Source organism: Prunus dulcis, chromosome 6 (assembly GCF_902201215.1).
Source record: "Prunus dulcis chromosome 6, ALMONDv2, whole genome shotgun sequence".
NCBI classification, from domain to species: Eukaryota; Viridiplantae; Streptophyta; class Magnoliopsida; order Rosales; family Rosaceae; genus Prunus; species Prunus dulcis.
This window is the reverse complement of record NC_047655.1, coordinates 24,106,447-24,133,951: the sequence shown is the minus strand read 5'-3', so window position 1 is coordinate 24,133,951 and position 27,505 is coordinate 24,106,447. Positions and strand designations below refer to the sequence as shown.

The 27,505-nt window shown below is 36.1% G+C and overlaps 5 protein-coding genes across 7 annotated transcripts; 1 reads left to right on the top strand and 4 right to left on the bottom strand.

Annotated features, from left to right (window-relative positions):
- The first annotated feature begins 1,869 nt into the window (after window positions 1–1,869).
- On the top strand, window positions 1,870–8,696 carry LOC117631513 (delta-1-pyrroline-5-carboxylate synthase-like). Of its 2 annotated transcripts, none has more exons than XM_034364721.1 (20): window positions 1,870–2,228; window positions 3,040–3,111; window positions 3,228–3,331; window positions 3,447–3,549; window positions 3,699–3,860; window positions 4,374–4,651; window positions 4,947–5,097; window positions 5,292–5,456; window positions 5,557–5,634; window positions 5,832–5,921; window positions 6,224–6,310; window positions 6,468–6,554; window positions 6,627–6,723; window positions 6,805–6,908; window positions 7,016–7,094; window positions 7,263–7,413; window positions 7,534–7,602; window positions 8,017–8,083; window positions 8,162–8,232; window positions 8,368–8,696. In XM_034364721.1, exons 1-20 carry the CDS (start codon window positions 2,169–2,171, stop codon window positions 8,447–8,449), a joined length of 2,157 nt encoding a protein of 718 aa, XP_034220612.1. In that variant the 5' UTR covers window positions 1,870–2,168; the 3' UTR covers window positions 8,450–8,696. The 2 variants fall into 2 exon arrangements, with proteins under 2 accessions (XP_034220612.1, XP_034220610.1); XM_034364719.1 differs by having other exon boundaries at window positions 4,362–4,651.
- Window positions 8,697–9,675: 979 nt separating this feature from the next.
- On the bottom strand, window positions 9,676–11,581 carry LOC117631821 (NADPH-dependent aldo-keto reductase, chloroplastic-like). 2 transcript variants are annotated; one of them, XM_034365134.1, is made up of 8 exons: window positions 11,503–11,581; window positions 11,197–11,338; window positions 11,050–11,100; window positions 10,894–10,970; window positions 10,638–10,725; window positions 10,237–10,512; window positions 9,895–10,140; window positions 9,676–9,796 (listed from the first exon to the last, which is right to left on the bottom strand). In XM_034365134.1, the coding sequence occupies exons 2-8, from the start codon at window positions 11,326–11,328 to the stop codon at window positions 9,710–9,712; spliced, it is 957 nt and encodes a 318-aa protein (XP_034221025.1). In that variant the 5' UTR covers window positions 11,329–11,338; window positions 11,503–11,581; the 3' UTR covers window positions 9,676–9,709. The 2 variants fall into 2 exon arrangements, with proteins under 2 accessions (XP_034221025.1, XP_034221026.1); XM_034365135.1 differs by lacking the exon at window positions 11,503–11,581 and adding an exon at window positions 11,437–11,497.
- A 584-nt stretch (window positions 11,582–12,165) lies between these two features.
- On the bottom strand, window positions 12,166–13,678 carry LOC117631706 (uncharacterized protein At2g39795, mitochondrial-like). Its single transcript, XM_034364987.1, has 3 exons — window positions 13,255–13,678; window positions 12,752–13,068; window positions 12,166–12,663 (listed from the first exon to the last, which is right to left on the bottom strand). The coding sequence occupies exons 1-3, from the start codon at window positions 13,534–13,536 to the stop codon at window positions 12,504–12,506; spliced, it is 759 nt and encodes a 252-aa protein (XP_034220878.1). The 5' UTR covers window positions 13,537–13,678; the 3' UTR covers window positions 12,166–12,503.
- Window positions 13,679–14,381: 703 nt separating this feature from the next.
- LOC117631179 (NADPH-dependent aldo-keto reductase, chloroplastic-like) lies at window positions 14,382–16,969 on the bottom strand. The gene is made up of 7 exons (XM_034364184.1): window positions 16,764–16,969; window positions 16,603–16,653; window positions 16,305–16,381; window positions 16,055–16,142; window positions 15,395–15,670; window positions 14,998–15,246; window positions 14,382–14,727 (listed from the first exon to the last, which is right to left on the bottom strand). The coding sequence occupies exons 1-7, from the start codon at window positions 16,881–16,883 to the stop codon at window positions 14,641–14,643; spliced, it is 948 nt and encodes a 315-aa protein (XP_034220075.1). The 5' UTR covers window positions 16,884–16,969; the 3' UTR covers window positions 14,382–14,640.
- Window positions 16,970–18,432: 1,463 nt separating this feature from the next.
- Window positions 18,433–21,034, bottom strand: LOC117631180 (NADPH-dependent aldo-keto reductase, chloroplastic-like). The gene is made up of 7 exons (XM_034364185.1): window positions 20,820–21,034; window positions 20,540–20,590; window positions 20,158–20,234; window positions 19,948–20,035; window positions 19,282–19,557; window positions 18,924–19,172; window positions 18,433–18,696 (listed from the first exon to the last, which is right to left on the bottom strand). The coding sequence occupies exons 1-7, from the start codon at window positions 20,937–20,939 to the stop codon at window positions 18,610–18,612; spliced, it is 948 nt and encodes a 315-aa protein (XP_034220076.1). The 5' UTR covers window positions 20,940–21,034; the 3' UTR covers window positions 18,433–18,609.
- Between the last annotated feature and the right edge of the window lie 6,471 nt (window positions 21,035–27,505).

Below are 27,505 nucleotides of genomic sequence, written 5' to 3'. Positions count from 1 at the left end.
GCAATCCAACTTTGCTTTCCTTGCCTTCGGATATTCTTATCCAGATTGATTTTATTCTCCTGTTAAAAAAAAGACATCATCTTCAAGCTTAGGATAAGACGTTTCGAATTTAGAGTTTAGATTTAATATTTATGTTAAAACTTGCTTAAATAAGATCATAAAATGATAAACTTTTAAGGTCACCAACACAAAAAACATGACTGTTCATCACTTAGCGGTTGGTTTTATTTCAAACAGTTTTTATAGTTTAGGGCATCTTAGAATGACAGTGTATCGGAACAACAACCAAAAAAAAAAAAACCAATGTAGTCTTCATACCTCACCATCGTCACTCATCACTTAGAAGTTTTATATTAAGCATAATAAAAATATTCAAAACTTATGAAGTTTCTCATGAAATTAGTCAAGCGATTTTGAATTAAGATAACAACGAAGTAGTCTTAAGTTCGAATCAACAATCAAGATGTATGTGAAAGAATAGTAAAGATCAATTTAGATTTATTGCAATAAGACTTAATTGGTTCAAATAATTATATAGGTACAATGTACTTGAAATGGATTTAAAATGGTAAGAAAACCAAAAGGGAAATGGATTTAAAATGTATGCAAAAACCAAAAAGGAAATGAATTAAAATGGTATGAATAATGTTTGGCAACAAATGTTTATCTTATATTTATTTTCATATAAATATAAAAGGTGCAGATTTTTCCACTTCCTTTTTGTCAACCTTCTTTTTGTTTTTTAATATTTTTTTACTATAACATATAAGAGAGTGTAAATGGACAAAAGATGAGTGAGAACATATAATTTCCAAAAAAGAGAGTATAGATAGATAAAAGAGAAATAGAAAAATCAGATCCCAATACAAATATCAGTAATATATTATCAATATTCCATATAAACACTTTATCCATAAAAAAACTAGATACACGAAAATTGTTTCCCGTCTCTTATTACCATATTTATTTGTTTTTCTGTTTAAGACTTTATATTTATTTACAAAAAATAATCATTTTGCATCAACAATGAGAATGAACTAAAGTATGATCCAGATGATATTATTTAAAACATATGATTTATACAACCTTAATTCACGAAGAGGCCCACCCCATAAGATTTATGTAGCCTTAACTCATGAAGAGGCCCACTAGGAGGAGTAACTTTTCGATGTAACCTAACAGGTCCATGTGGCATTACCCACTCAGTACAAATCAAGCAATACGATCGTAACACCTTCATCTAGATTAGAAACATCACGTGACGTACTCAATCGAAATATCTAACTCACAAACGTAAGTACAACATCATTAACTACGCTAGTTAATAGAGCGGTGATTTTTCCACTCTAATTTTATTCATTTATATTTTATTTTATAATTAAAAAAGGAGTGTAGTTAGATAAAATTGGAGTGAAGAAATCATTGGTCTTAATAGATTGTGCATTAACTAAACTATCTAATTGTATTGTTTTTTGTCATCATCAAATGAACTTATTTATATTAAATTATTATTGGTGTATAGAAAAAAACCAAAAAAAAGAAGAATTAAATGTGAATTGTATATACACCATACAATATTAGTAGCAAAACAGAGCCGATGATGTTATTTACTTCTTTCACGTAAACGACGTCCAGTCGTTCTTTGGTTTCCTTTCTTTCTTTCTTCACCCTTCACGTGACTCTCAGATACGTACCACAACCACTCAACCCACAGCGTAAAAGAAGTTCGTCCCCAGGCAACCCACGCTACGTGGCGCAGCGGCCTCGTTTTTCGGTACGGGACTTCACTCTCCAGTCGATATTTTATATTTTTTCACTTTTACTCTCTCTCTCTTTCTTTGTTTTTTCCTTCTTCGTCTCCCAAAGATTTATAATTCCCTTTTATTTTCATATTTAAATTGTGTTGTTTTTTCTTTTCTTTTTTCTCCTGCCAGAGTTTATAATTTATATATGGGATAGTTTCAGTCGAGTTTTGATTCTTTCATTGGCCTCTGGGCTCTGAGCCTTTTTCTCTGCCTCTGTGATTCTCTGAGCGATAGATATATAGCGTCTGGTTCTCTATTGGCCAACAAGAAAAACCCAAGAAACCAAAAACAAAAAAAAAAGAAAAAAAAAAAGACTTGGTTTTCTGTGTTTTCCTGAGATCCGAAGTCGTCTTCTTTGGCAACATGGACTCTGTGGATCCTACCAGAGCTTTTGTCAATCGTGTCAAGCGTATCGTCGTGAAGGTACATCCTTCAAAACAACATAACTTACATAATACATTCTCTGCACATCCTTCAATATTGCTTCTGAGTTACACAGGCACATTTATCATTTTTGGTCTTATATTTTTTCAATGTGTTTGTAGAGAGAGTATTTAAAATATGAAAACCTGTGTTTGAGCCCAGTTTTGTGTATTTATTATTGCATTTGTTGACTGCGGGTGGAAATTCTGAACCTTTTCTTTTGGTTAATTACTCACAACTTTTTTATTCATATTTTATAGATGTTGGATATTATTTTTTCCTCTTTGGATCATGGGTTTTCGTAGAAGTGGTATTCAAAGAATCAACTTTTTGTGTACTGTACCAAACTGTGGTCAGATATGACATTATTTTGGAAAGTGCCTAATAATGTATAATTCCAGATTTGGTGATTTTTTCCCAGATTTTATGGGATAAAGTTTGTTTTTTCGGCACCATTGTGGGGTGCTGTTGATTTAGGAAAAAAACTTAGTTACAACGGGGATACCAGCCAATAATGCTGCCGCTCTTCCTTCGTGTACTGCATTTAATATTTTTTATTAGAAGTTTATTAGCTTCAGTGGACACCACTCTATTGAAAACAGAGCAACCCTTAAAACCCAACATGAGCATGTATGTTAAGCTTTTTATTAGAAGTCTTTTTTTCTTCTCTCTCTCTGTTTTCTGGGTTCGAAGTTGAGAAACAAAACTTGGGTTGCATAACATCATCCTTTTCCATTTTTATGAAATTGGTTATTCAAGATGCTTTTGTCATATTTCCATTTTGCTGACTTGTTTGTACCGAATGTTGAAGGTGGGAACAGCTGTGGTCACTCGTGGTGATGGAAGATTAGCTTTGGGCAGACTAGGAGCTCTTTGTGAGCAGGTATATAATTGATTCTAAAACTAGGAGGATAATTTTCCCTTTTGTTAAGTTTTAATATGGCAAGTTTTGCTATGATTTAATTGGTCGTTCTAATATTTTGAATGAAATACATGCAGCTCAAAGATATAAACGCTCAGGGGTATGAGGTTATTCTGGTGACTTCAGGAGCTGTTGGTCTTGGCCGTCAAAGGCTAAGATACAGGAGATTGGCAAACAGCAGGTTTATATTGTTTTCTTCTACAATGACATAAAATAATTATATGTTGTGTGTGCTTATTTCGGCATCAAAGTGACCAAACAAAAGTTCCTGAAAGAAGTTTATACTTGTTTCGCAGCTTCGCTGATCTCCAAAATCCACAAAATGACTTCGATGGAAAGGCTTGTGCAGCTGTCGGACAGAGCAGTCTCATGGCTCTTTATGATACCATGTTCAGCCAGGCAAGACAATAATCTTCTTGCAGTCTTATTTAGATGACTCCATCAATTAAACAGTTTTTAGTATGTCTATAATCTATTGCTTTTGCAAGTACTCTATCAGTTACGTTTTATCGTCGGCAAATGTTAATTTGGCAATCTTTAACATGCAGCTTGATGTGACTTCTTCTCAACTTCTGGTGACGGATAGTGTTTTTCGGGATGAAGCTTTCAGAAAGCAACTTTCTGAAACTGTGAAGTCATTGTTGAAGCTGAGGGTTGTTCCTATATTCAATGAAAATGATGCTGTTAGTACTAGGAAAGCTCCTTATGAGGTATGCAACTCTGCTTGTTCCTATACTTTTTCATTTGAAATTTGTGTTGATATGCGTTTTGTTTGGGGTAGCACTAAACAAATCTCATCAACTGCTTAGGGCCCGTTTGGTAAGATTTTTGTTTTTGGTTTTTGGTTTTCTGTTTTTAATTAAAGATAGAGAAGACAAAATGAGAGGATAGTGAAAAGAGGGAGGATATATATGTGAGGGAAATAGGAGATGGTGTATATGTAGAATGGTGCATAAAATAAACACTACAAGTAGATAAAATAATTTCAATAGTTCTTTTTTCCTTTTCTTTCTGAACATAGAGTTTTATACACTCTTCTTCATTTCTTCCTCACCTCTTTCATCTCTCATCTCCCTCCCAGTTCTGTGATATACATTTTCCGTCTCTCTTTAAATTCAAACAAAAAACTGAAAATAAAAAATAGAAAATGTTACCAGACGGGCACTTAATTTTCCTGTGTTCAATATATATCCGTTGCTTCTGATTGGAAGTTCTGTTTGCAGGATTCTTCTGGTATATTTTGGGACAATGACAGTTTGGCGGGTCTATTGGCTCTTGAACTAAAAGCTGACCTTCTTGTTTTACTAAGCGATGTAGAGGGACTCTATGATGGTCCCCCTACTGACCCAAAATCAAAGTTAATCCATACATACGTCAAAGAAATACATCATGGAGAAATAACATTTGGAGACAAGTCAAGGGTGGGCAGAGGGGGTATGACAGCTAAAGTCAATGCTGCTGTTTGTGCAGCTTATGGTGGAATCCCTGTTGTTATCACTAGGTAAAGTCTGTCATCATGTGCTTATTTTGATATACAACAAAGAGTTTGGATTTAAGAGGATATTTCTTTGTTGTGCAACTTGCAATTTTCTGCGTAATTCATTGGAATTTCTGATCTCTTGTCCATTTCTCATACATATGTACATAAACACATTGACCTAAGAATTATATAGCATTATAAAGAGCATATATCAACTGTTACAGGGTTTTTCTTTCTTATATTATATTATAGAAAGTTTGTTAGTTTACTAAAAATAGTTTCTTGCTTACTAAACTGGTTTCCTATTTTATTATAGTGGCTATGCCACAGACAACATAAAAAAAGTGCTTCGTGGAGACCGGATAGGTACTGTCTTTCATCAAGATGCACATTTGTGGACTCTTGTTAAAGAAGAAGGTGCACGTGATTTGGCTGTTTCAGCACGGGAATCTTCTAGACAGCTTCGAGTAATGAACTTCATATTTTACTTTTCTTTTATCAGTTGTGAAGCTTTAGGTTGCTACTATTGGTATAATTTATGCTAGAGATTAAAATATTCCTCCAGAGCTTCTATGTTCTCTGGTTTGTTTAATTTATTGGATATAGAGCAAGTGGTAAGTAGAGAGATTTATGATGCTGTGTGGAATTATTTTCATTGCAGGCTCTAGGATCTAAAGATAGGAGGAAAATTTTGCTTGACGTAGCTGATGCCTTGGTGGCAAATGAAGGTCAGATTATAGCTGAGAATGAAGCTGATATTGCTGTTGCACAGGAGAATGGATATGAAAAGGCCTTAATATCTCGTTTGGCCCTAAAGCCTGGGAAGGCATGCACTTTGCTACTTGCGTAGTTGAAATTAAAGCCTGTATCACTTGGTCTTGGATGAACACCTCCTTATTTTTTATTTAATGTGTGTCTACATACAGATTGCTGCTCTTGCAACGTCTATACGTAAGCTTGCAGACATGGAAGAGCCCATTGGCCGTGTTCTACAGAAAACAGAGGTCAGGACACCTTTCTAGTTCTTCTGATTCAGTATTAATGAACACATTATGATACCCGTTGAGAATTTTAATGTGTGAAAGAAGGGCACGAAACTTTTTTTCCTTCACCCATTTGAAGTATCTTGCAGTGCTGCTAATATCCGATTTTTGCCTTGGGATTCATTCCTGACACTTTTCATAACTGCTCTTCCATGCAGCTTGCAGAAGGACTTGTCTTAGAGAAAGTGTCTTGTCCTTTGGGTGTTCTTTTAGTTGTTTTTGAGTCTCGACCTGATGCCCTCGTTCAGGTATACATAAATATCCATTGTATTATATACTCCTGCATCTTTAAACATTCTTATCATTAATGATTAGCAAAATGATTTTACATATTTTCCTGATCCATTAAGTAAACACCGAATTAGAATTTGCGGTCTTGTTTTGAGTATTGACTTCCTTTTCCATTAAAGAAAACACTTTGTATATGCATGTTTCCTTTTTAGCTTCACTTGTCTTGCAATCTATGGCCCTTCAAATTTATGTTTAGATTTTTTTGGGTGCTCCCATGGTAATTTCTCAGTTGACCAGTATTTTTCAAATGATTCAATAGATAGCTTCATTAGCAATTCAAAGTCGGAATGGTCTTCTGCTTAAAGGAGGGAAAGAGGCCAAGCGGTCGAATGCAATCTTGCACAAGGTTTGAGACTCTAGATTCTGGCCTTCTATTATTATGCCAAAAAAAAATATATTTATATATATATATATATATATCCGGAGTGTTGCTTTCCCTATTTTTATGTGTTTCTAATTTGCGTTATTGTTCTGTGAGCTTAACTATTTTCTTCTTTTTGCAGGTCATCACCTCAGCAATCCCAGAAAATGTTGGTGGCAAACTTATTGGACTTGTGAATACAAGAGACGAGATTCCCGATCTGCTCAAGGTGCGCACAGAAATTTAAAACTGTTTATGGTTTTTTGATATGATGAATATTAACGAAGTTGTTCTGTTGCAGCTGGATGATGTGATAGATCTTGTCATTCCTAGAGGCAGCAATAAGCTCGTTTCTCAAATTAAGGAGTCCACTAAGATACCAGTTCTTGGTCATGCCGGTAAGAGCATTAATGTGGGAAATGTATATTCTATCACTGCAAACTAGAGTTTCTAGTAAATTTGCTGATTTTGATGCACAGATGGAATTTGTCATGTTTATATTGACAAGTCAGCTAATGAGGACATGGCAAAGCGCATTGTTTTGGACGCAAAAACGGATTATCCAGCTGCCTGTAATGCGATGGTAATTTCACCTTCTGCTATTATGACTGACCATTCATATCTATTTAACTACCACGGGATTATATTTCATAAATCTGACCTGTCTTGACATAACACCCTTTTTCTCAGGAAACACTTCTTGTACACAAGGACTTGGTGACTGATGATGGTGGGTTTAAGCAGATAATTTCAGGACTCCAAGATTTAGGTACGACCCTGTGTTAATGCCTTATCTCTCAACAAGGTGTTGCGAAATATATAAAATGAGTCATATAGTAATCCGTCAGTGTTCGAAGTTTAGTTCACACAACTTGATTCTCTTTTGGTATGTAATTAGTACAAGAAACCAGGATACATGATGCCACCTTGGTTGCAGGTGTTACGTTATATGGTGGACCAAAGGCATCAACTGTGTTAAATATTCCAGAGACAAGCTCATTCCATCATGAATACAGTTCATTGGCTTGCGCAGTTGAAATTGTTGATGATGTGACTGCCGCGATTAACCACATCCATGAACATGGAAGGTATATGTGTTTCCTATATTTTATCTTTTCTTTTTTCCCTTATAGTTTCTGTGCTGATTATTTTCTGGCGATTTCTCTAACTTTCTTGCCTCTCCTCTCCTCCCCAAATCCCTTTTGCAGTGCTCATACTGATTGCATTGTTACAGAAGATCATGAAGTTGCTGAAACTTTCCTAAGTCAAGTGGACAGGTAAGCATGTTTCATGCATGCAAAGTGCTAACATTACAAGAAGTATCATTTGCTGCCCAAGCCATATTTTCTCTCGGGAAAGAAATATCATTGCATCCACCTTTTTGAGAGCAATGTCATAGCAATTTTGGCTTTAAATATGGGTTTGGGTTTGGCTGATGCAATTAATGTTCCAGAGATGGAAAACAAATTGGCTTAAACGTCACATAACTATTAGTATTAACTAACATCTACTCTGCCTTCCACTGAAGTAGAATATAAATTCAGAACGAATTGCCCTTTTGATTATTCAAAAACATATCAATCATCCCCAAAAAAGATATTTTTCTAATAATCAAGGCACGTAAGTTAATGAGTTTACTGATAATTTCTGAATGTTGCACATCTTGATGTCTATCCTATTTACCTCGACAGCGCTGCAATCTTTCATAATGCAAGTACACGATTTTGTGATGGTGCACGCTTTGGACTTGGTGCAGAGGTAAGTCGACTCTGAGTAGTTCTGGCTTCCAACATTTTATTTTCCCCCTCATTTCTCACGGGTTTGTTGGTTTGACAGGTTGGGATAAGTACGAGCAGGATTCATGCTCGAGGTCCTGTAGGAGTTGAAGGATTGTTAACAACAAGATGGTACCGCAATTCTGCATTACTGTTCTCTTGAAGCTTGTTTATTGCTAGTTAACTGACTGGTGTTGCTGATATTAGAGTTTTTTCACTTCAATTTTTTGGTGCATGATCATGCTTCCTTTGTGCAACAAAATGCAGGATTCTGAGAGGGAATGGGCAGGTTGTAGACAGCGATAGAGGGGTCAAGTACACCCACAAGGACCTGCTTACAAGTACCTAAACTCGCAATTATTGAGGGGAAAAGCTTTGTAGCACACAACTTACAAATGTTAACCTCTGTCATGTGTTAGCTATAGTTTCTATTTCATTTTCAATTATAGTGTAGGAGTTCGACTGCTCCACAGAATATTCTATGTATGTGTTGTCATACAAATGAACCTTTATCCCCTTGCCAGATTTTGATCACCTGGATTATTTAAAGGGGCTTCATGTAATCATCACCTTAATTATGAATGAGCTTTCTAAAATCCTTTTGTGTTTTCTGCCTTTAATCACCTTGATTGTCAATTGTCACCTTCTCGGCATGCCAGGACATACATTCAGCAAGCAGGCACGAAATGAAAGGGCAAAGTACAACACCGGCGTCTGTATTCTGTACTGTGCTTGCTTGGCCAACCACCTCGGATAGTGGTTCTTTGATCAGTAGTACACGCAAGAGCATAATGAGAAATTTTGAACTTTCTAAATGCTGAGTGTATTGATCAAATTCATGCATAAAGAACAAGAAGAAAGAAAAGAATAGAAAAGAGAAAAGACATTTATGTTTTAAGAAATCAAGGGTTTTAAAAAAAATTCAAATTAAGAGATGTATAGAATTAATGTGACTGTTTCTCTCGACCTCCCACTAGTTATCTCTCTCTTTCTTTCGTGTTTGTCTGATCCAAGACTAAGAAAGGGTTTAACTTCAGGGCATTCTGAACTAAATTACTAACTAAATAAAATAAAATTGTGGGTTTTGTTAGCTTGTTTAAAGCTCTCTGTCAGCAATTTTTTGCCTCTCCACATGTAGGAGGAGCCATTAACTAACAACTTGCACATTTAGTGTTTTTGGCTACCATAACAAATAACATTTTAAGCTTTTCTCAATCTGTCATTTCAAGTCCCAGTCGAGATGATATGTTTCATAAAAATTCATACATTGGACAAATGACTGAATGAGACAGTTCAAGTAGAATAATTGGAGCTCAGGTTGCTCAATGTTTCTGAAATAATTGAGGTGCATGTAATTGCATCGGACTAAATGTGGAAAAACTAGTTATCAGCCAAAGGTTTCACCATAGTATAGGAGAGTGTGGGAATATGATGTGAATGATTTGAATTATAAAAGCAGACAGTAATCTTACAAGGTTCATTGATACTGGTTTAAGAAAGCCAAAAACACAAGAATACAATTTCTTCCCTCTAAAATGTGGCAGAGAACGCATGAAAATCGACAAACTTCTCTGTATCAAATTGAATAAAAGAGGGCTTGATCACCGTCTCATATTTCACCATCCCACAGTTCTTGAAGGCTTTTATAAGGACTAGCCGTCTCGTGGATTGCAAAATCACCCCGGAGGAGCCTTTGCTGCATAACAGAGAAGCAAGTAAATGTCAGTAAACAATTTTTATGTGATAATATGTGTGATTGTAAATATGTTTTTTAAAGCATGTATTATAACATACCTGGTGGATGCCTGAAATTTTTGAGAAGAGCTCTGGGGGAATGGACCAGTCAAATAAACTTAGATTTTCCTTGATCCTATTTTCGTTTACGCTCTTTGGAAGGACACTGTGTCCACTCTGAATACCCCAACGAAGACATACTTGCGCAGGCGACTTCTTAAGTTTTTCAGCGATTTCATTCAATATTGGTTCCTTCAGGACCTCCCCCTTCACCCAAGAGCCTGGAGAACCCAGAGGAGAATATGCCTGAAAGGAAAGAGTTTGCTATTAAATGATATAAACAAGCTCAAGCTATATAGCCTTAGTGCCCTGAAGATTAAACTTGTTGAAGTTTGAGGTTACCGATAGATGAACACCAGCGGATTTGCACAAATTGTGAAGAGCAGGTTGTTGCCACACAGGGTGGCACTCCACTTGGTTTACTGCAGGTGGAACTTTTGCATAAGAAAGGAGGTCTTGCAGCTTCTTAGATGAGAAGTTGCTCACCCCAATCGCACGTGCCTGACCAGATGCATACAGGCCCTCCATTGCATTCCATGTCTCTGAAAGGCACAATGGAGCCATGTTTTCCGGAGCCAAACCCTCTGAGCCCGGTTTTGTACGAAGCGGCCAGTGTATCTGTACAAGGTCGTTTCCCAAAACCATTCCAATTTCTTCATTATATTACAGTTCCGGATGCAGGCAGAAAAAATCTTAGTCTAACAAAACCTCAAGCTTTGCTTATAAAAGAACTAGATGCATACAAGATATAGATCAATGTAGTCAAGCTGCAGGTCTTCTAGGGTCTTGCTCAGTGCCTTGGAGACATCTGCAGGGGCATGGTCGCTGCACCTGTAGAATGCCACAAATAGTCGGAAGAAAGAAGCAACATAAGCTTCCAAGGACACACTGCTCAGCCAAACCTTGTCTCTAAGCTCAGATCAAATTCTATCAGTTTCTTAGTTGTTCAGCAACATGAGACTCAATTTGAAAAAATAAGAAAAGAGAATGAACAGATACCACAGCTTTGATGTGATAAAGAGTTCACTACGCTGCACCACCCCCGTGGAAAATAATTCCTTCAATGCCACCCCTACCTGCATCATGAGCATAATAAAGAGGAATTAAAAATATATATACACACACGCACACACACACAAAATGATAATATATTACCTCTTTTTCGTTACCGTAGATTGATGCACAGTCAATATGCCTGTAGCCATTCTGCAGAAACATGAACAATATTTTGAGCATAATTTGTTTTCTTTCCCAAAACAGGAGGCGTTAAAAGAACCAAAACTAGACATTGAGAGAATGAACCTTGACAGCAGCGATGACAGCTTGGCCGACCACACCCGGTTCAGCCTTCCATGTTCCAAGGCCAACAGATGGAATCTTAGCTCCCGTGTTTAGATCAAAATGTAAGGTTCCAGTTTTTTCTTCGTTATGCATATTCTACGAACTGATCGCGCCAACCGAAACAAGATGAAGCAGCAGATTAGCTTGTTTCATTAGAAGAAGAAAAAAAAAGCAGTATACCATAGTAACCTGTACATTTACATTCAGTGAATTGACTGAATATGAATTTCAAATTCTAGATGGTTGATGAACTGAAGAAGATATTACCTATTTGGATGAAATGTTGGGGAAAAACGTCAGAGATGGAAAAAGTTTGTTGGATGCAGTTCAGCAATGTATTATTAATTCATTAGCTTACCAGTTTTTTTATGTCCAAAATTTTCTCGGAATTTGATTCATGAGCTATATGTGTTAAGCCAGACTTTCACGGCAGAAAAGTTGGATCTTCCACTACTCCCAAACCACAATATTATTATTATAAAATAATTAATAAATAAATAAAAAAGATCAAATTACAAGAAGAAAAATGCATGGTGCATTGTCTGCAAACTACAAAGCGGCATGTGGATGTGGTGCATTGGTATTTGGTACCCTCAGGAGGACCAACGCTCAGATGATTTAGTGTTAAGAATTCATGCAACCTGCTGTGCACAGCATGTCAAGGAGGAGGTTCACATTCTATATGTTAGGCCATGCCCATGACTGCCAGATTATTTGAACTATTTCAATTGAGGTTCTTTTTTTTCTTCTTCTCATTTTTCTTATATTTCAAGTTCAAGTGAGGCTTGCATACAAGTACAAATTCAACCTGCCAAATAGCACCACCTCCAAATATCTTCATGGGAAGACCAACAAAGAAATGGGATTCAATTCCATCAGGCATCAGGAATAGAAATAGAATTGTAGCGTTCGATCAATTCGATCGATGAATTCAGGAAGATTCCAAATCATATCATACCAAGAAATGGAACTGTAGCGTTAATATTCTTAAAAAGGGGGAAAACACCATCCACACTAATTAATCATTAGAAGTAGACAATATTTGAACTAGTTCTAAACTATATAGGCCCTAACAGGGATCTCAAAATAATTAAGCATTGTCTTACAATGCTTCATGGTTCCAATTTACTATACCTAAACTGGTTATTTTACTGCTAGTATAAATAATATGTTGTTCTCAAACTAATACAGCTCCAGACAACGAATGGTCAAAAGGAGGCACAACCTCACTACCCTTCCCCCACCATTGAAAAACAGCTGTGTTTTGCTCACTGCTCAATATAACCCTTGAGGTTCTTCAACCAAAGCAGGTACTCTTTGTTGTCTTTCTTCCTCATGTAATCAGTCAAGAAGATAGTCATACTGCACTGGATCCCTCGAGCCTCGAGATACTTGTAAAAAGCATTCTGCAAGCCCTCATCCAACTCACTGTTGAAAACCAAATCACATCAGAAAACAAACAGAACCAATATATAAGAGATGAAAACAAAAGTATGGTTCATTAAGACAAGCTTACTGAAATTCAGGCCCATCATGCGGAAACTGTTCTGGAGAATGATCGGGATGGACGATCGATAAGCTATCAATCGAAACCTCTTCTTCAAAACCAGTGACACCAAACTCCAATTGCATCCCATTTTCTTTGGAAATACTCACAACCATTGGAATGCCAGGGTCGTCATTCTCGTACTCGTCGCTGTCTTCGTCCGCAGGAAAAACATGAGGAGCATCAACACCCACTTGGATGGTTTCGACTTGGAATTGTCTTTTCAGTAGAATGGTTTTTTCTCCAGGAATGTCTATTATTTCAAAAGGAAACTCATCTGGGACCTCCTAAAGTGTGAAATCAAACAAAACCCAAATTACCAAATACTGAATTACTAAATGGGTCAAGCTTGTTTCATTGAACAACCGATTAAAAATGAAAAAAGCAGGCAAATTTACAGTAAAGAACAGCATTAAGTATTAAGCAAAGAATTCTGGGAGAAAAAGAAATGGAAACTAGAATTAGATACTGACGGGAATTTTGATTTTACGCTCTTGGGCACACTTGATCGCAGACTCCAGGCCTCCGATCAGGCTTTCATTGCCGATCAGTTCCGTGGCGGTGGCGGTGGCGGTGGCGGTGGCGGTGGCCGTAGAGAATCGCCGAGTTGGAAAAGAGCTTCTCGGGCTGTGATCACCGCTGAAAGTAGGGACGGTGGAGATTGTGCCGTGAAAGGTCCTTGCTGATCCGACAGCGCGTGAGGCGAGAGCCAGTGCGGAGTAGGTATGCCTGCGAAGCATCGAGAACAGAGCCATTTGAGGTCTGGCTATGGCTGAGGAAGGGTTTAGGGTTTTGCAACTGAAACAGGGTTTTGTGCTTTGCCTGGGAGGGAAATTGCACTGTATTGTTGGGCTATGGCGTAGCAACCACGGCTCGAGTTGGAAATGGGTGGAGTAGGCTCAAGGTTGTACAAAGAGCCCAAATGAGGTTAAAAATATTCTCCATAAAATAACTGCTTTAAATAAAAATATTAATTTGTACAAATCTATCAAAAGGGACTCCGTGACAGTTTGACATTGCTTATTTAGGGTGATAATTGATTTTTTTTTCAAAATTTGGGAAGTCCAGCCTGTTTGGTAAACTATGAAAAAATCACTTATTGTTAAAAATTACTGTAAGAGAAAGCCATAAGGGAAAATAACTAATGAGATGCTTCATTTTCTGATTATGCATGAATTAATTTTAAAGAGGCACTGGGTTTAATGATTATGCGGCAATCATTTTTTGATTATGTGGGAATTAGTACTAACAACACTTTTAACAAAAGTTTATCAAATGCCAAATTGTTTTCTCTCATAGCTGATTTCTCTCAAGTTTAACAAAAAGTTTATCAAACGCCAAACTGCTTTCTCTGACAGCGATTATTTTCACAGCACAACAATGCCAAACTGGCTCGAAGAAATTTAGAAGAAGAAACTAGAGGCTCGCATAAAACAAAAAAGGGTTAAGGTTTAAGGAAATTGAGAAAATGTAGATAATGAGCTATTATTTTCACAGCACAACAATGCCAAACTAGCTCGAATTTAGAAGAAGAAACTAGAGGCTCACAGAAAACAAAAAAGAGTTTGGAAATTGGGAAAATGTAGATAATGGGCTGATCTGTCTGATTTTATTTCTTATAAATGAGGTGAACCAATGCATATGTGGGTTAGTACAGTCAGCCAAGACAACATGGGTTGACAATACCAATTTAAGCCTCAAGTTAGCATCAAGCCAATCAAACGCTGAGCATTATCAAACATCGCTTTCTGGGTCATGATGATCATGCAAACCATAAATATCCAATCTCACTATTTTAAAAAATAGAAAGAAGAAAAAAAAAAGCTCCAAAATTCTTCCATAGAAGCACTCATCTGACTCTAAATTTCACCATCCCACAACTCCTCAACACTCCTGTAGGGACCAAAAGTATCATGAACAAAGTTCGTCCCTCTGACCAGTCTTGCCTGCACAGTTGAAAACCAACGCAGTAGGTTAGGAGTAAACACAAAAAAGACAAGTTCTTGTAACAAAATCCCTGGACCTAATCCCAAACCAACCCCCCCAAAGAGAACCCCAGCTTGAAGATTCATCCCAAGGAAGAACACCTCTAAGTGATTCTAGAAAGTTTTAGCAGCATTCACATGTAATAATGGTGGAATGTGTTTCAAGATTTTGACAGCTGACAATAATAAGATCTTGGCAAGGGGAATAAAGGAACATCAGTAACCACTTGCCTGCTCAATTTCCGAAAGCTTAGCTAACAAGTCCTCCGGGATAGACCAGCCAAAGACGTCAGAGTTCTCCTTGATCCTTGCTTCATTAGTACTCTTAGGAAGAGCGCTATGACCCATTTGCAGTCCCCATCGAAGAGCAACTTGTGCAGGGGTTTTCCTTAGTTTCTCTGCGACCATGTGAAGAATCGGATTCTGAAGGACATCACCTTTGATCCATGTTGTGCCAGGAGAACCCAGTGGTGAATAGCCCTAAAAGAAAAATACATAGCAATTATTTAATTTCTAGATATCTCAGCTGCTAAGGAAAGAAACTTCTTGCCCAGTTATACACAGGTAACTATTTCAACCAAATAAGAAAATCGACATAGGAAATGTAATTCAATATGTGCATACTCACCGAAACGTGAATTCCCTTGGATTTGCAGAAAGAATGCAGCTTGGCTTGCTGCCATGAAGGATGACACTCCACTTGGACAACAGCAGGAGGAACACGTGCCACATCCAGCAAGTCAGAGAGCTTCTTTGTTGAAAAATTGCTCACACCAATAGCTCGAGCCTTACCCGAATCATAGAGAGTTTCCATGGCTCTCCAAGTGCAAGGGATATCTGGTTCAACAAGGTTTTCAGGAGCAAAACTTACTGACCCCTTCTTCAACCGAACTGGCCAATGCATCTTCAATATTTCAATTGGTCATTACTTGTAGCCGAGTAATTACCCCAACATAATGGTATTAACAAATTCAAGACGATAATGCTAATTATCCACAATTCAGACCTTAATAGCTAGATGTAGGCAACATGGCCAGACTGAAAGGGATCGGGAATTTTGGAAGTAATTCCTATCAACAAGCACAAAGATGGCAAAAAGAATGTAATTCCAGTCTTCTAAAGGACTCTATTTTAGTGAACTTCTAAAAAAAAGTGCAGATTTCACCTTCAACTAGGCAATCACTATATTTATAATGATCCCCTTTGAAAGGTCTGGTATTTCATACTCTCGTGCACCAAATTCTAACAAGCATAACTGGAGAATGAGCTTTGAACAGGTAATACTTACAAGATACAAGTCAACATAATCAAGCTGCAAGTCTCGCAGAGTCCTGTCCAATGCCTCTAACACATCTTCTGGCGCATGATCGGTACACCTGCGAACCAGCTTGCTTTTAGAAAGTACAAAATGTAAAAGACTCTAAGATATTTAAGGCCAAAGCATAACAGAACAAGGCTCACGGCACCATCACTTCGGCATGATCAATTATAACTCATTGTACTGCCTCAATGAAATTGGCATTGAAATTGAAACAAACCAGAGTTTGGATGTGATCCACAAATCCTCGCGATTCACCACACCATCTTCAAACAGCTTCTTCAGAACCAAACCAATCTACAAGAAATAAAAACCAAATCTTTGTCACATTTAAATCGTAGTAACTACTCAGCATCTTAAAACAAATGAGCCAAACACAAATTTTTATTATTTTTTTTCAAACAAGTATTGTAAAATAAAAGGGTAAAAGCAAAATTAAAACTTCAACTTTAATGAAGGGAAATGATATTAAAACTTCAAATTTATTTAATAATTTAGCAAAAGGCAACTGCAATTACCTCCTTCTCATTGCCATAGCGTTGAGCACAATCAATATGGCGATATCCTGCCTACAATTAGTAGAACCCCATTTTTCAGCTGAATGTTAGATGCTAAGTCTACCAAATCAACGGTAAAGATTACAAAAATTTCAAAGCTGGGAGTGATCAACGATGAAGACCTTGACAGCGGTGGCGACGGCGTCGCCGACGAGGCCAGGGCTTGATTGCCAGGTCCCTAACCCTAACGAAGGGATCCTCGCTCCGGTGTTTAACTCAAATGAACCAATATCGTCCGCCATTATCAATCTCTCAGAGCGACGGTGAAGAAGTAGACAGAGCAATGAAAAATGTTATTGGCGCTCTTCAACCGAAAAATGATCCAAAAGAAATCGGCCGCCTGCGCGCTAGCCGATCGGCTATGCAACTTTGGGTATAGCCGCGCGGCTATACTCCAAAAGGGAGGGGGGGGACCAGGTATACTATTTATTTTAAAAAATTGAACAAACCGAGTCTAGCCGTGCGGCTATACTATTTCTTTAAAAAATAAAAGAATAAAAAACCCGAGTATAGCCGGGCGGCTATACCATTTCTTTTTGAAAAAATTAAAAAACCCAGAATCGCCGTTCGGCTATACTATGTCTTTTCAAAAACTTGGGAAAACCCCGTATAGCCTTTTGGCTATAGTATTTCTTAAAAAAAAACAATGTTTAAAAACCCTTGTATAGCCGCACGGCTAGACTATATCTTTTAAAAATTTGGAATAAACCGAGTATAGCCGCGCGGCTATACTATTTCTTTTAAAAAAAATAGAAACCGAGTATAGCTGAACGGCTATACGATTTTTTTAAAACTAAAAAAAAAAAGTCTAGGCGCTCGGCTGTACTATTTATTTTTGAAAATTAGGGAAGAAACCGAGAATAGTAGCACGGCTATACTGTTTATTTAAATTTTTTTTTTAAAAAAACATAGTATAGCCATGTGGTAATACTATTTCTTCTAAAAAAAATTGGAAAAAACCGACTATAGCCAAACGGCTATACTATTTCTTTGAAAAAGATTAGAAAAAATGGAGTATAGCCGCTTGGCCATACTATTTCTTTTATTTTAAAAAAAAGGTACAAAACCGAGTATAGCCGCTCGGCTATACTATTTCTTTTAAAAGGGGCCAATAGAGACTCAAGTAATGGCCTAATATACTATTTAACTATACTGGGGTCCTTCGTGTTTATTTTTATTTTTATTTATTTTAAAATTCTCATATTTTCGTTTATGGATAAGAATAGTTTTGAGTGTTATCCATTACTATTAGATCAGAGTCTCCATTATTCCCTTTTGCTTTTTTAGTTTTCCAGAATTATTACCCGCATAAAGAATTTTTTCATTTTTCTTGTTTAATACTTATATTATACACGTACATACATATTTTTTAATAATACTTCCGTTTTCCATACACATCTTAAAGACTCGGTAACATACACGTTTTTTAAAAAACAAACGTACAATACGTATATATTTTTCATGTTTAATACATGTGTTTTTTTACAAAATTGTCAATAATACAGGCAACATTCATGTATTATACGCATAATTTTCACATATTATTGAATAAAAATAATATATATTAAAATATTATATAGTGGCTGAACTTTCAGTTGTAACTTGCAAAAATTTTGTCAAATAAAACACTGCATATTTTATTCGTATTTTTCCCGTTTCGTATTTTACTAACTTTGAAAGAATGTGAGAGGCTAAGATTATTTCTTACTTGTTGTAACAAAATTGCATGACGGTGATTTTGCAATCTCTTTGCCAACCAGAACAACAATTTCAAACAAAGATTTATGGATATAGTAGTAAGAGGTGGTCGTATTCTTCATGTAAACAAAACACGGAGAAGTGCAAGTACCATAATCAAGCAAATCGCTTTTTAGGACATAAACGATCCATGTACAAATCATAAAAGTTCATTTTTTCGCGTAACAAATGCTCCTAGACTCTCTTTCACAAAAACATTCATGTGATTTTCTAGATTTCACCATCCCAGAATTCCTCTATGCTCCTGTAGGGACCAAAAGTATCATGAACATACGAGCCCCCTCTGATCAGCCTTGCCTGCACAATTGGAAATCAATGTAGTTAGGAGAAAAGACTGCATGACATCAGTGCTTGTATCAACATTATCAACAAGATGAAATCTCAAGAGGTAATCCCCGGCTCCAGAATAATGTTGGAATAATGTTGGAATGTATTTAATGGTGTTATGGCACAACTGACCATACAAAGACATCAAGGTACTGATTGCAAGGAGAATAGAGGATCAATTCCTGTAAAAAACTTACCTGCTCAATTTCAGAAAACTTGGGAAACAAGTCCTCTGGGATAGACCAGCCAAAGACATCAAGGTTCTCCTTGATCCTTGCTTCATTAGTACTCTTAGGAAGAACACTATGACCCATTTGCAGTCCCCATCTAAGACCAACTTGTGCAGGAGTTTTGCCTAATTTCTCTGCAACAGTGAGAAGAATTGGATTCTTAAGGACTTCGCTTTTAATCCATGTTGTTCCAGGAGAACCCAGTGGTGAATATCCCTGAAAGAAAAATATAAACATGCTTAAATTAAAATTTGGTCCAATTACAGACAGGTGAGTTGTCACTACTCAATACACAGACAACGTAATTCAGTATTTGCATACTCACAGAAAGGTGAACTCCCTTGGATTTACAGAAAGAACGCAGCTTGGCCTGCTGCCATGAAGGATGACACTCCACTTGGTTAACAGCAGGAGGAACACGTGCAATATCCAGCAAATCTGACAGCTTCTTTGTAGAGAAATTGCTCACGCCAATAGCTCGAGCCTTGCCCGAATCATAGAGTGATTCCATTGCTCTCCAAGTTGCAGGGATATCTGGGTCAATAAGGTTTTCATGCTTAAAACCTACTGACCCCTTCTTCATCCTGGCTGGCCAGTGTATCTTCAAATTTTCAGCAGGCTCATTAGTTACAACTGAATAATGCCCAAATGCTATAACTAATTTAAGACAATGAGGCTAATTATCCATGATTTTAACTTGATAAGTTTTAGCAAATTCCAGGAAACATAACTAGACTGAAAGGGATCAATGAATTCAAAAGTAACTTATATATTAAAAGATGGTAAACAAATTGCCATCCCATTCCTTTAAAAGACCCTCTGCTGTATGTAAATTTTTTCTTTAAAAAAGGAAATTGCAGATTATACCCTGAACTGGGCATGGCACAGATTTATCTATACTGAATCGCTGAGAAAGATCCGATAATACATACACCCTAGTACCAAACTCTAAGAGACAAAACTTGAGAAGCTCTGAACAGGTAATACATACAAGATACAAGTCAACACAATCGAGCTGCAAGTCTCTCAAAGTCCTGTCCAATGCCTCTGGTACATCTTCTGGTGCATGATCAGTACACCTGTGGATAAACCAAACAAGGTTGGCAGCACCATCACTTTAGCATAAATTACTACTTATGCAATTCCTAATGATATGTCAATACTCAATTAAATTAGAATTAAATTATTAGTTAGAACGAACCAGAGTTTGGAAGTAATCCACAAATCCTCACGCTTCACCACACCATCTTCAAATAGCTTCTTCAGAACAGAACCAATCTACGAGAAACAGAAACAGCATCTTTATCAAACCAGATTCGGGTAACAAGTTAAACATCTTGAAAGAATGATGGAAACATAAACGATTTACATTTTTATCTACAATTGAAAACCTAAAGATGAACTTGACAATTAAACCATTATGGTAGGAGTTACTGAGAGCAATTTTCAACATGCACAAATTCATAAAGGGATTATTAAAAAAAAATAAAGATTGACAGCAATAATGAAATGAAAACTACAACTACAGTAAATTTTTCGATAACTAATTTAGTATACATAAAAAACAAACAACTATAAATTACCTCCTTCTCATTGGCATAGAGTTGAGCACAATCAATATGCCGATATCCTGCCTGCAATTAGTATAACCACATTTTTAGTCGAGTGCTAAGTTTACCGAATCAAACAGGCAATCTAAAGAGGTTTGATTTCCCCTTTTGGGAAAAGCACAAAAACATTCAAATCTTGATCTCATTTCCTGGTAACCAAACAAAGCCTTAAGCCATTTCCGGAATTTACATTTCCATAATTTTTCTTTTGTATTTTAGAGAAAATTGAACAAAGTAAGGGAAAGAGAAAGACCTTGATGGCGGCGTCGACGGCGTCGCCGACGAGGCCAGGGCTTGATTGCCAGGTCCCTAACCCTACGGAAGGGATCTTAGCTCCGGTGTTCAGCTCAAAGAAACGAATATCGTCCGCCATTCTCAATTTCTCGGGAGCGAGAACGAAGTAGACAGAAGAGTGATCAAGAACAGTGAAAAGCCTCTTTGCCCTCTTTATATTGGAAAGAGCGGGAGAGAAGCAGAATTTATTTTATTTTATTACAAAATCAGATGGTTGTTGTCTAGAGAATGCAAAACGTCATCGTTGACGACCGTTTGATACGGGACGAAAGTGCGCTTTTTCCTTCTTCTTTTTTCTTTATTATTTTATTTTCCGACTGGTTAGTAGTGCTCCACTAGTCCTGGAATAATATCTCGCATCAGATGGCAGGGGGAGATCTGAGCCGTTGATATGGTATTTGCCAACTTTTTTTGCCGTTGATCTTACCAAGTCTTAGAGTGGCCAACAGTATGACACTTGGTTGGTGGAGTTTTTATTTATTTTTTGGTTGGTGGAGTTTCTATTTTTTATTTTTGATTGGTGGAGTTTTTATTTATTTTTTGGTTGGTGGAGTTACGAATCAGTTATTTCTTGCTTTTTATGGGAGTTAAAAAATATCTACTCTTTAATATTATTTGTGTAGTGTGTGTGAGTTTAGTATGTTATCAACCCCCTTAATAAGAAAGGTCCTCAAACAAAAAAATAATAATTTTGCCTACCTTTTAACTTCCATATCCGTAACACATTGATAACACATGTGTGAGTGAGAAATTTTGCTCTTAGTTGTAATTTAGGCTATCGTTTGTATTTTTTTTATATTTAAAAAGTCTACCTTTTTGCAATAGAAAAACAATAATGGTACACATCAATTTTTTTTTTAATTGCAAGTGAATATTTTATTAATGAGAGTGCAAATAATAAATTACCAAAAAAAAAAAAACCTAAATTCTTTATTGAAAAAATTACATCAATGAATACAAGAATAGAATGGACGTTCTTGATGTAAATTGTTGACAAATTGCACACCATCCCTCTAGTGCATTCTATAATTTGATGATAGGACACCAATTTTATGATCAGGCCTTTATACTTATGCATAAAGCACTAGCAATTTTGAAATAAGGAGGAAAGCATCAGAAATTGATTGTCTTCTATATTGAGCTAAAAACAAGCAGGTGAAGGAGATTGAACATGCCACAATTCCACCTCTCACATCACTATATACTCATCACTTAGATTTTAATGGCAGAATCAATCTTTCATACAATTCTAGTTTTGGTGCGGTTGCACTTGCACATTTGGAGCCACGTGTCAACACATGTCTTTTTTTAAAAATATTTTCAAACTAAGTATAGCCGCGTGGCTATACTATTTTTAATATAAAAAAGTTCCCCCAACCATTTGGCGCAACTTGTCAACACTTGTGTTTTTAAAAAATATTTCAAAACTGAGTATAGCCGTGCGGCGATACTATTTTTAATATTAAAAGTTCCCCCAACCATTTGGCGCCACGTGTCAACACGTGTGTTTTTAAAAAATATTTCAAAACTGAGTATAGCCGTGCGGCTGTACTATTTTTAATATAAAAAAGATCCCCCAACCATTTGGCGCCACGTGTCAACACATTTTTTTTAAAATTTCAAAACTGAGTAGAACCGCGCGGCTATACTATTTTTAATATAAAAAAGGGCCCCCAACCATTTGGCGCCACGTGTCAACACTTGTCTTTTTTAAAAAATATTTCAAAACTGAGTATAGCCGTGCGCCTATAGTAATTTAAATTAAAAAAAGACTCCAGCCATGTGGTGCCACGTGTCAGCACATGTCTTGTAAAAAAATAAAAAACATGGAGTATAGCCGTGCGGCTGTACACCTTTTTTTTTTTTTAAAAAAAAAAAAAAGGAAGAACCAAAGTAGATATTAATCTTCCTCTATTTTATGTTTTAATACAATTTTTATTCCATATGTTATTCTTATTCAATAATATGTGAGAATTATTTGTATAATACGTGAATTTGTGTGTGACACTGAAAATTTTGTAAAAAGTACGTGAAAATTTTAATTTAAATAATTAGCTAATTGATTTTAATTTGAATTTCTGTGTGTTATCGAAAATTTTGTAAAAAAGACGTGTATAAAACACTAGAAAAACGACTCTTGTATGTTTGCTTTTTAAAGAAAACGTGACACGTGTATCGAACACGAATGTATTGTTGAAAAATACGTACCTACGTACGTGTATATATATATATGTGAATACATATGTAAAAGACTATAGTCGCACGTCTATACTATTTATTAAATTTAATTTGGAAAAAAAAAAAAAAAACTAGTAACGCCTATCGCCTATACTATATATATATATTTTCTTTTAAAAAACTGAGTATAGCCGGGCGGCTATACTGTTTTAAGTTTAAAAAAGTTCCTCCAATCATTTGGAGCCACGTGTTCACACATGTCTTTTTTAAAAAAAATTCAAAACTGAGTACAGCCGCGCGGCTATACTATTTTTAATATAAAAAAGTTCCCCCAACCATTTGGGGCCACTTGCCAACACTTGTATTTTAAAAAAATATTTCAAAATTGAGCATAGCCGTGCGGCTATACTATTTTGAATATGAAAAAGGTCCCCCAACCATTTGGAGCCATGCATCAACACATGTCTTTTAGTATAGCCGCGCGGCGATACTATTTTCATATAAAACAGTTCCCCCATCCATTTTGCGCCACGTGTCAACACTTGTCTTTTTTAAAAATGTTTCCAAACTGAGTATCGCCGTGTGGCTATAGTATTTTTAATATAAAAAAGATCCCCCAACCATTTGGAGCCACGTGTCAACACATGTCTTTTTTTAAAAATATTTTCAAACTGAGTATAGCCGCGCGGCTATACTATTTTTAATAGGAAAAAGTTCCCCCAACCATTTTGCGCCACGTGTCAACACTTGTCATTCTAAAAAATATTTCCAAACTGAGTATAGCCGTGCGGCTATACTATTTTTAACATAAAAAAGATCCCCCAACCATTCGTAGCCACGTGTCAACACATGTCTTTTTAATAAAAATTTCAAAATCGAGTATAGCCGCGCGGCCATACTATTTTTAATATGAAAAAGTTCCCCCAACCATTTTGCGCCACGTGTCAACACTTGTCTTTTTTAAAAATGTTTCCAAACTGAGTATTACCGTGCGGCTATACTATTTTTAATATAAAAAAGATCCCCCAACCATTTGGAGCCACGTGTCAACACATGTCTTTTAAAAAAAAATTTCAAAATTGAGTATAGCCGAGCGGCCATACTATTTTTAATATGAAAAAGTTCCCTCAACCATTTTGCGCCACGTGTCAACACTTGTCTTTTTAAAAAATATTTCCAAACTGAGTATAGCCGTGCGCCTATACTATTTTTAATATAAAAAAAATCCCCCAACTATTTGGAGCCACGTGTCAACACTTGTGTATTGAAAAAATATTTCAAAATTGAGTATAGCCGGGCGGCTATACTATTTTTAATATGAAAAAGGTCCCCCAACCATTTGGCGCCACGTGTCAACACCTGTCTTTTTAAAATGTATTTTCAAACTGAGTATAGCCGAGCGGCTATACTATTTTTAATATAAAAAAGATCCCCCAAGCATTTGGAGCCACGTGTCAACACATGTCTTTTTTAAAAAAATTTCAAAACTGAGTATAGCCGCGCGGCTATACTATTTTTATATAAAAAGTTCCCCCAACGATTTTGCGCCGCGTGTCAACACTTGTCTTTTTTAAAAATATTTTCAAACTGAGTATAGCCGTGCGGCTATCTATTTTTAATACAAAAAAGATCCCCAAACCATTTGGAGCCACGTGTCAAAACATGTATTTTTTAAAAAAATTTCAGAACTAAGTATTGCCGCGGCTATACTATTTATAATATAAAAAAGTTCCCCCAACCATTTGGCGCCACGTGTCAACACTTGTGTGTTTATAAAATATTTCAAAATTGAGTATAGCCGCGCGGCTATACTATTTTGAATATGTAAAAGGTACCCCAACCATTTGGAGCCACTTGTCAACAAATGTCTTTTTTAAAAAAAGTTTCAAAACTGAGTAGGGCCGAGCAGCTATACTATTTTTAATATGGAAAAAGTTCCTCAACCATTTGGCGCCACGTGTCAACACTTGTCTTTTTAAAATGTATTTCCAAACTGGGTATAGCCGGGCGGCTATACTATTTTTAATATAAAAAAGATCCCCCAATCATTTGGAGCCACATGTCAACAAACGTCTTTTTTGAAAAAATTTCAAAACTGAGTAAAGCCGCGCGGCTATACTATTTTTAATATGAAAAAGGTCCCCCAACCATTTGACGCCACGTGTCAACGCTTGTCTTTTTAAAATGTATTTCCAAACTGAGTATAGCCGAGCGGCTATACTATTTTTAATATAAAAAAGATCCCCCAACCATTTGGAGCCACGTGTCAACACATGTATTTTTTTTAAAAATTTCAAAACTGAGTATCGCCGCGCTGCTATACTATTGATAATATAAAAAAGTTCCCCCAACCATTTGGCGATATGTGTCAACACTTGTGTTTTTAAAAAAATATTTCAAAATTGAGTATAGCTACTATTTTTAATATGTAAAAGGTCCCCCAACCATTTGGAGCCACGTGTCAACAAACGTCTTTTTAAAAAAAGTTTCAAAGCTGAGTAGAGCCACGCAGTTATACTATTTTTAATATGAAAAAGGTCCCCCAACCATTTGGCGCCACGTGTCAACACTTGTCTTTTTAAAATGTTTTTCCAAACTGAGTATAGCAGAGCGGCTATACTATTTTTAATATAAAAAAGATCCCCCAATCATTTGGAGCCACGTGTCAACACATGTATTTTTTTTTAAAAATTTCAAAACTGAGTATCGCCGTCCGGCTATACTATTTATAATATAAAAAATTCCCCCAACCATTTGGCGCCACGTGTCAACACTTGTGTTTTTAAAAAATATTTCAAAATTGAGTATAGCCGCGCAACTATACTATTTTTAATATGTAAAAGGTCCCCCAACCATATTTGGAGCCACGTGTCAACAAATGTCTTTGTGAAAAAAATTTCAAAACTTAGTAGAGTCGCGCGGCTATACTATTTTTAATATGAAAAAGGTCCCCCAACCATTTGGCGCCATGTGTCAACACTTGTCTTTTTAAAAAATATTTCCAAACTGAGTATAGCCGTTCGGGTATACAATTTTTAATATAGAAAAGATCCCCAAACCATTTGGAGCCACGTGTCAACAGATGTCTTTTTTTAAAACATTTCAAAACTGAGTATAGCCGCGCGGCTATACTATTTATAATATAAAAAAGTTCCCCCAGCCATTTGGCGCCACATATCAACACTTGTGTTTTTAAAAAATATTTCAAAACTGAGTATAGCCGGGCGGCTATACTATTTTTAATATGAAAATGGTCCCCCATCCATTTGGCGCCACGTGTCAACACTTGTTTTTTTTAAAAAAATTTCAAAACTGAGTATAGCCGTGCGGATATACGATGTTTTATTAGACAAAAGACTCCAGCCATGTGGCGCCACATGTCAGCACATGTCTTTTTAAAAAAATCAAAAACATGTAGTATAGCCGTTCGGATGTACACCTTTTTAAAAATAAATAAATAAAGAAGAACCAAAGTAGATATTAATCTTCATCTATTTTATGTTTTAATATAATTTTTATTCCATATGTTATTCTTATTCAATAATATGTCAGAATTATTTGTATAATACGTGAATTTGTGTGTGACACTGAAAATTTTGTAAAAAGTACGTGAAAATTTTAATTTAAATAATTAGCTAATTGGTTTTAATTTGAATTTGTGTGTGTTACCGTAAATTTGATAAAAATAATACGTATATAAAACACTAGAAAAACGACTATTGTACGTTTGCTTTTTAAAGAAGACGTGAGACGTGTATCGAAACATGAATGTATTGTTGAAAAATATGTACCTAAATGCGTGTATATACGTGTGTATATATATATATATATATATATATATATATAAAGAGCTTCCATTGAGGGATCCCTCAAATAAGCTTATTTGAGGGACACCCCTTGTAGCCCCACTCCGGATTGTATTTCACTAATCCAAACCGTCTATTTTGTATAGACTCATTCAAAGATCATCTCTACAAAAAATCTCTTGAATCCGATATCATTTGACCACTCAATTAAGTTATTGAAATTTTAGCATTTTCTTGAAGCACCGTGTTCATTGATTTTGTAAGACACAATTGAATGTCGAAACGGTTTCCTATTTGTCTAATTTTTTGTAAGGATGATCTATAAATGAAGACCTAAAAAATGGATGGTTTGGATCATTGGGAAAAAAATTTTAGGGTACCCTAAATGGCGTCCCTCAAATAAAAGAGGGATCCCTCAATAGAAGGGGACTGTATATATATATATATATATGTGAATACATATGTAAAAGACTATAGTTGCTCGTCTATACTATTTATTAAATTCAATTTAAAAACAAAAAATAAAAAAACTATTAACGTCTCTCGCCGATACTATATATATATTTTTAATTTAAAAACTGAGTATAGCCGAGCGGCTATACTATTTTAAGTATAAAAAAGTTCCTCCAACCATTTGGAGCCACGTGTCAACACATGTCTT

Excerpts from the sequence above, each read along its gene's own strand:
- LOC117631179 (XM_034364184.1), bottom strand. The coding sequence starts at position 16,883 with ATGGCGGACGATATTGGTTCATTTGAGTTAAACACCGGAGCGAGGATC. Across the intron at positions 16,382-16,602 it reads GCTATGGCAATGAGAAGGAG|ATTGGTTTGGTTCTGAAGAA; the intron begins GTAATTGCAGTT and ends TATTTCTTGTAG. Across the intron at positions 14,728-14,997 it reads AGCTTTCGGAAATTGAGCAG|GCAAGACTGGTCAGAGGGAC; the intron begins GCAAGTGGTTAC and ends TCAACTGTGCAG.
- LOC117631706 (XM_034364987.1), bottom strand. The coding sequence starts at position 13,536 with ATGGCTCTGTTCTCGATGCTTCGCAGGCATACCTACTCCGCACTGGCT. Across the intron at positions 13,069-13,254 it reads AGCGTAAAATCAAAATTCCC|GAGGTCCCAGATGAGTTTCC; the intron begins GTCAGTATCTAA and ends TTCACACTTTAG. Across the intron at positions 12,664-12,751 it reads CATGATGGGCCTGAATTTCA|TGAGTTGGATGAGGGCTTGC; the intron begins GTAAGCTTGTCT and ends GGTTTTCAACAG.
- LOC117631180 (XM_034364185.1), bottom strand. The coding sequence starts at position 20,939 with ATGGCGGACGATATTCGTTTCTTTGAGCTGAACACCGGAGCTAAGATC. Across the intron at positions 20,036-20,157 it reads TGGATTACTTCCAAACTCTG|GTGTACTGATCATGCACCAG; the intron begins GTTCGTTCTAAC and ends GTTTATCCACAG. Across the intron at positions 19,558-19,947 it reads ATTGTGTTGACTTGTATCTT|ATACACTGGCCAGCCAGGAT; the intron begins GTATGTATTACC and ends GAAAATTTGAAG.
- LOC117631513 (XM_034364719.1), top strand. The coding sequence starts at position 2,169 with ATGGACTCTGTGGATCCTACCAGAGCTTTTGTCAATCGTGTCAAGCGT. Across the intron at positions 3,332-3,446 it reads AGGAGATTGGCAAACAGCAG|CTTCGCTGATCTCCAAAATC; the intron begins GTTTATATTGTT and ends CTTGTTTCGCAG. Across the intron at positions 6,724-6,804 it reads ACCAGTTCTTGGTCATGCCG|ATGGAATTTGTCATGTTTAT; the intron begins GTAAGAGCATTA and ends TTTGATGCACAG.
- LOC117631821 (XM_034365134.1), bottom strand. The coding sequence starts at position 11,328 with ATGCATAACGAAGAAAAAACTGGAACCTTACATTTTGATCTAAACACG. Across the intron at positions 10,726-10,893 it reads TTTATCACATCAAAGCTGTG|GTGCAGCGACCATGCCCCTG; the intron begins GTATCTGTTCAT and ends GGCATTCTACAG. Across the intron at positions 9,797-9,894 it reads AAATTTCAGGCATCCACCAG|CAAAGGCTCCTCCGGGGTGA; the intron begins GTATGTTATAAT and ends TCTGTTATGCAG.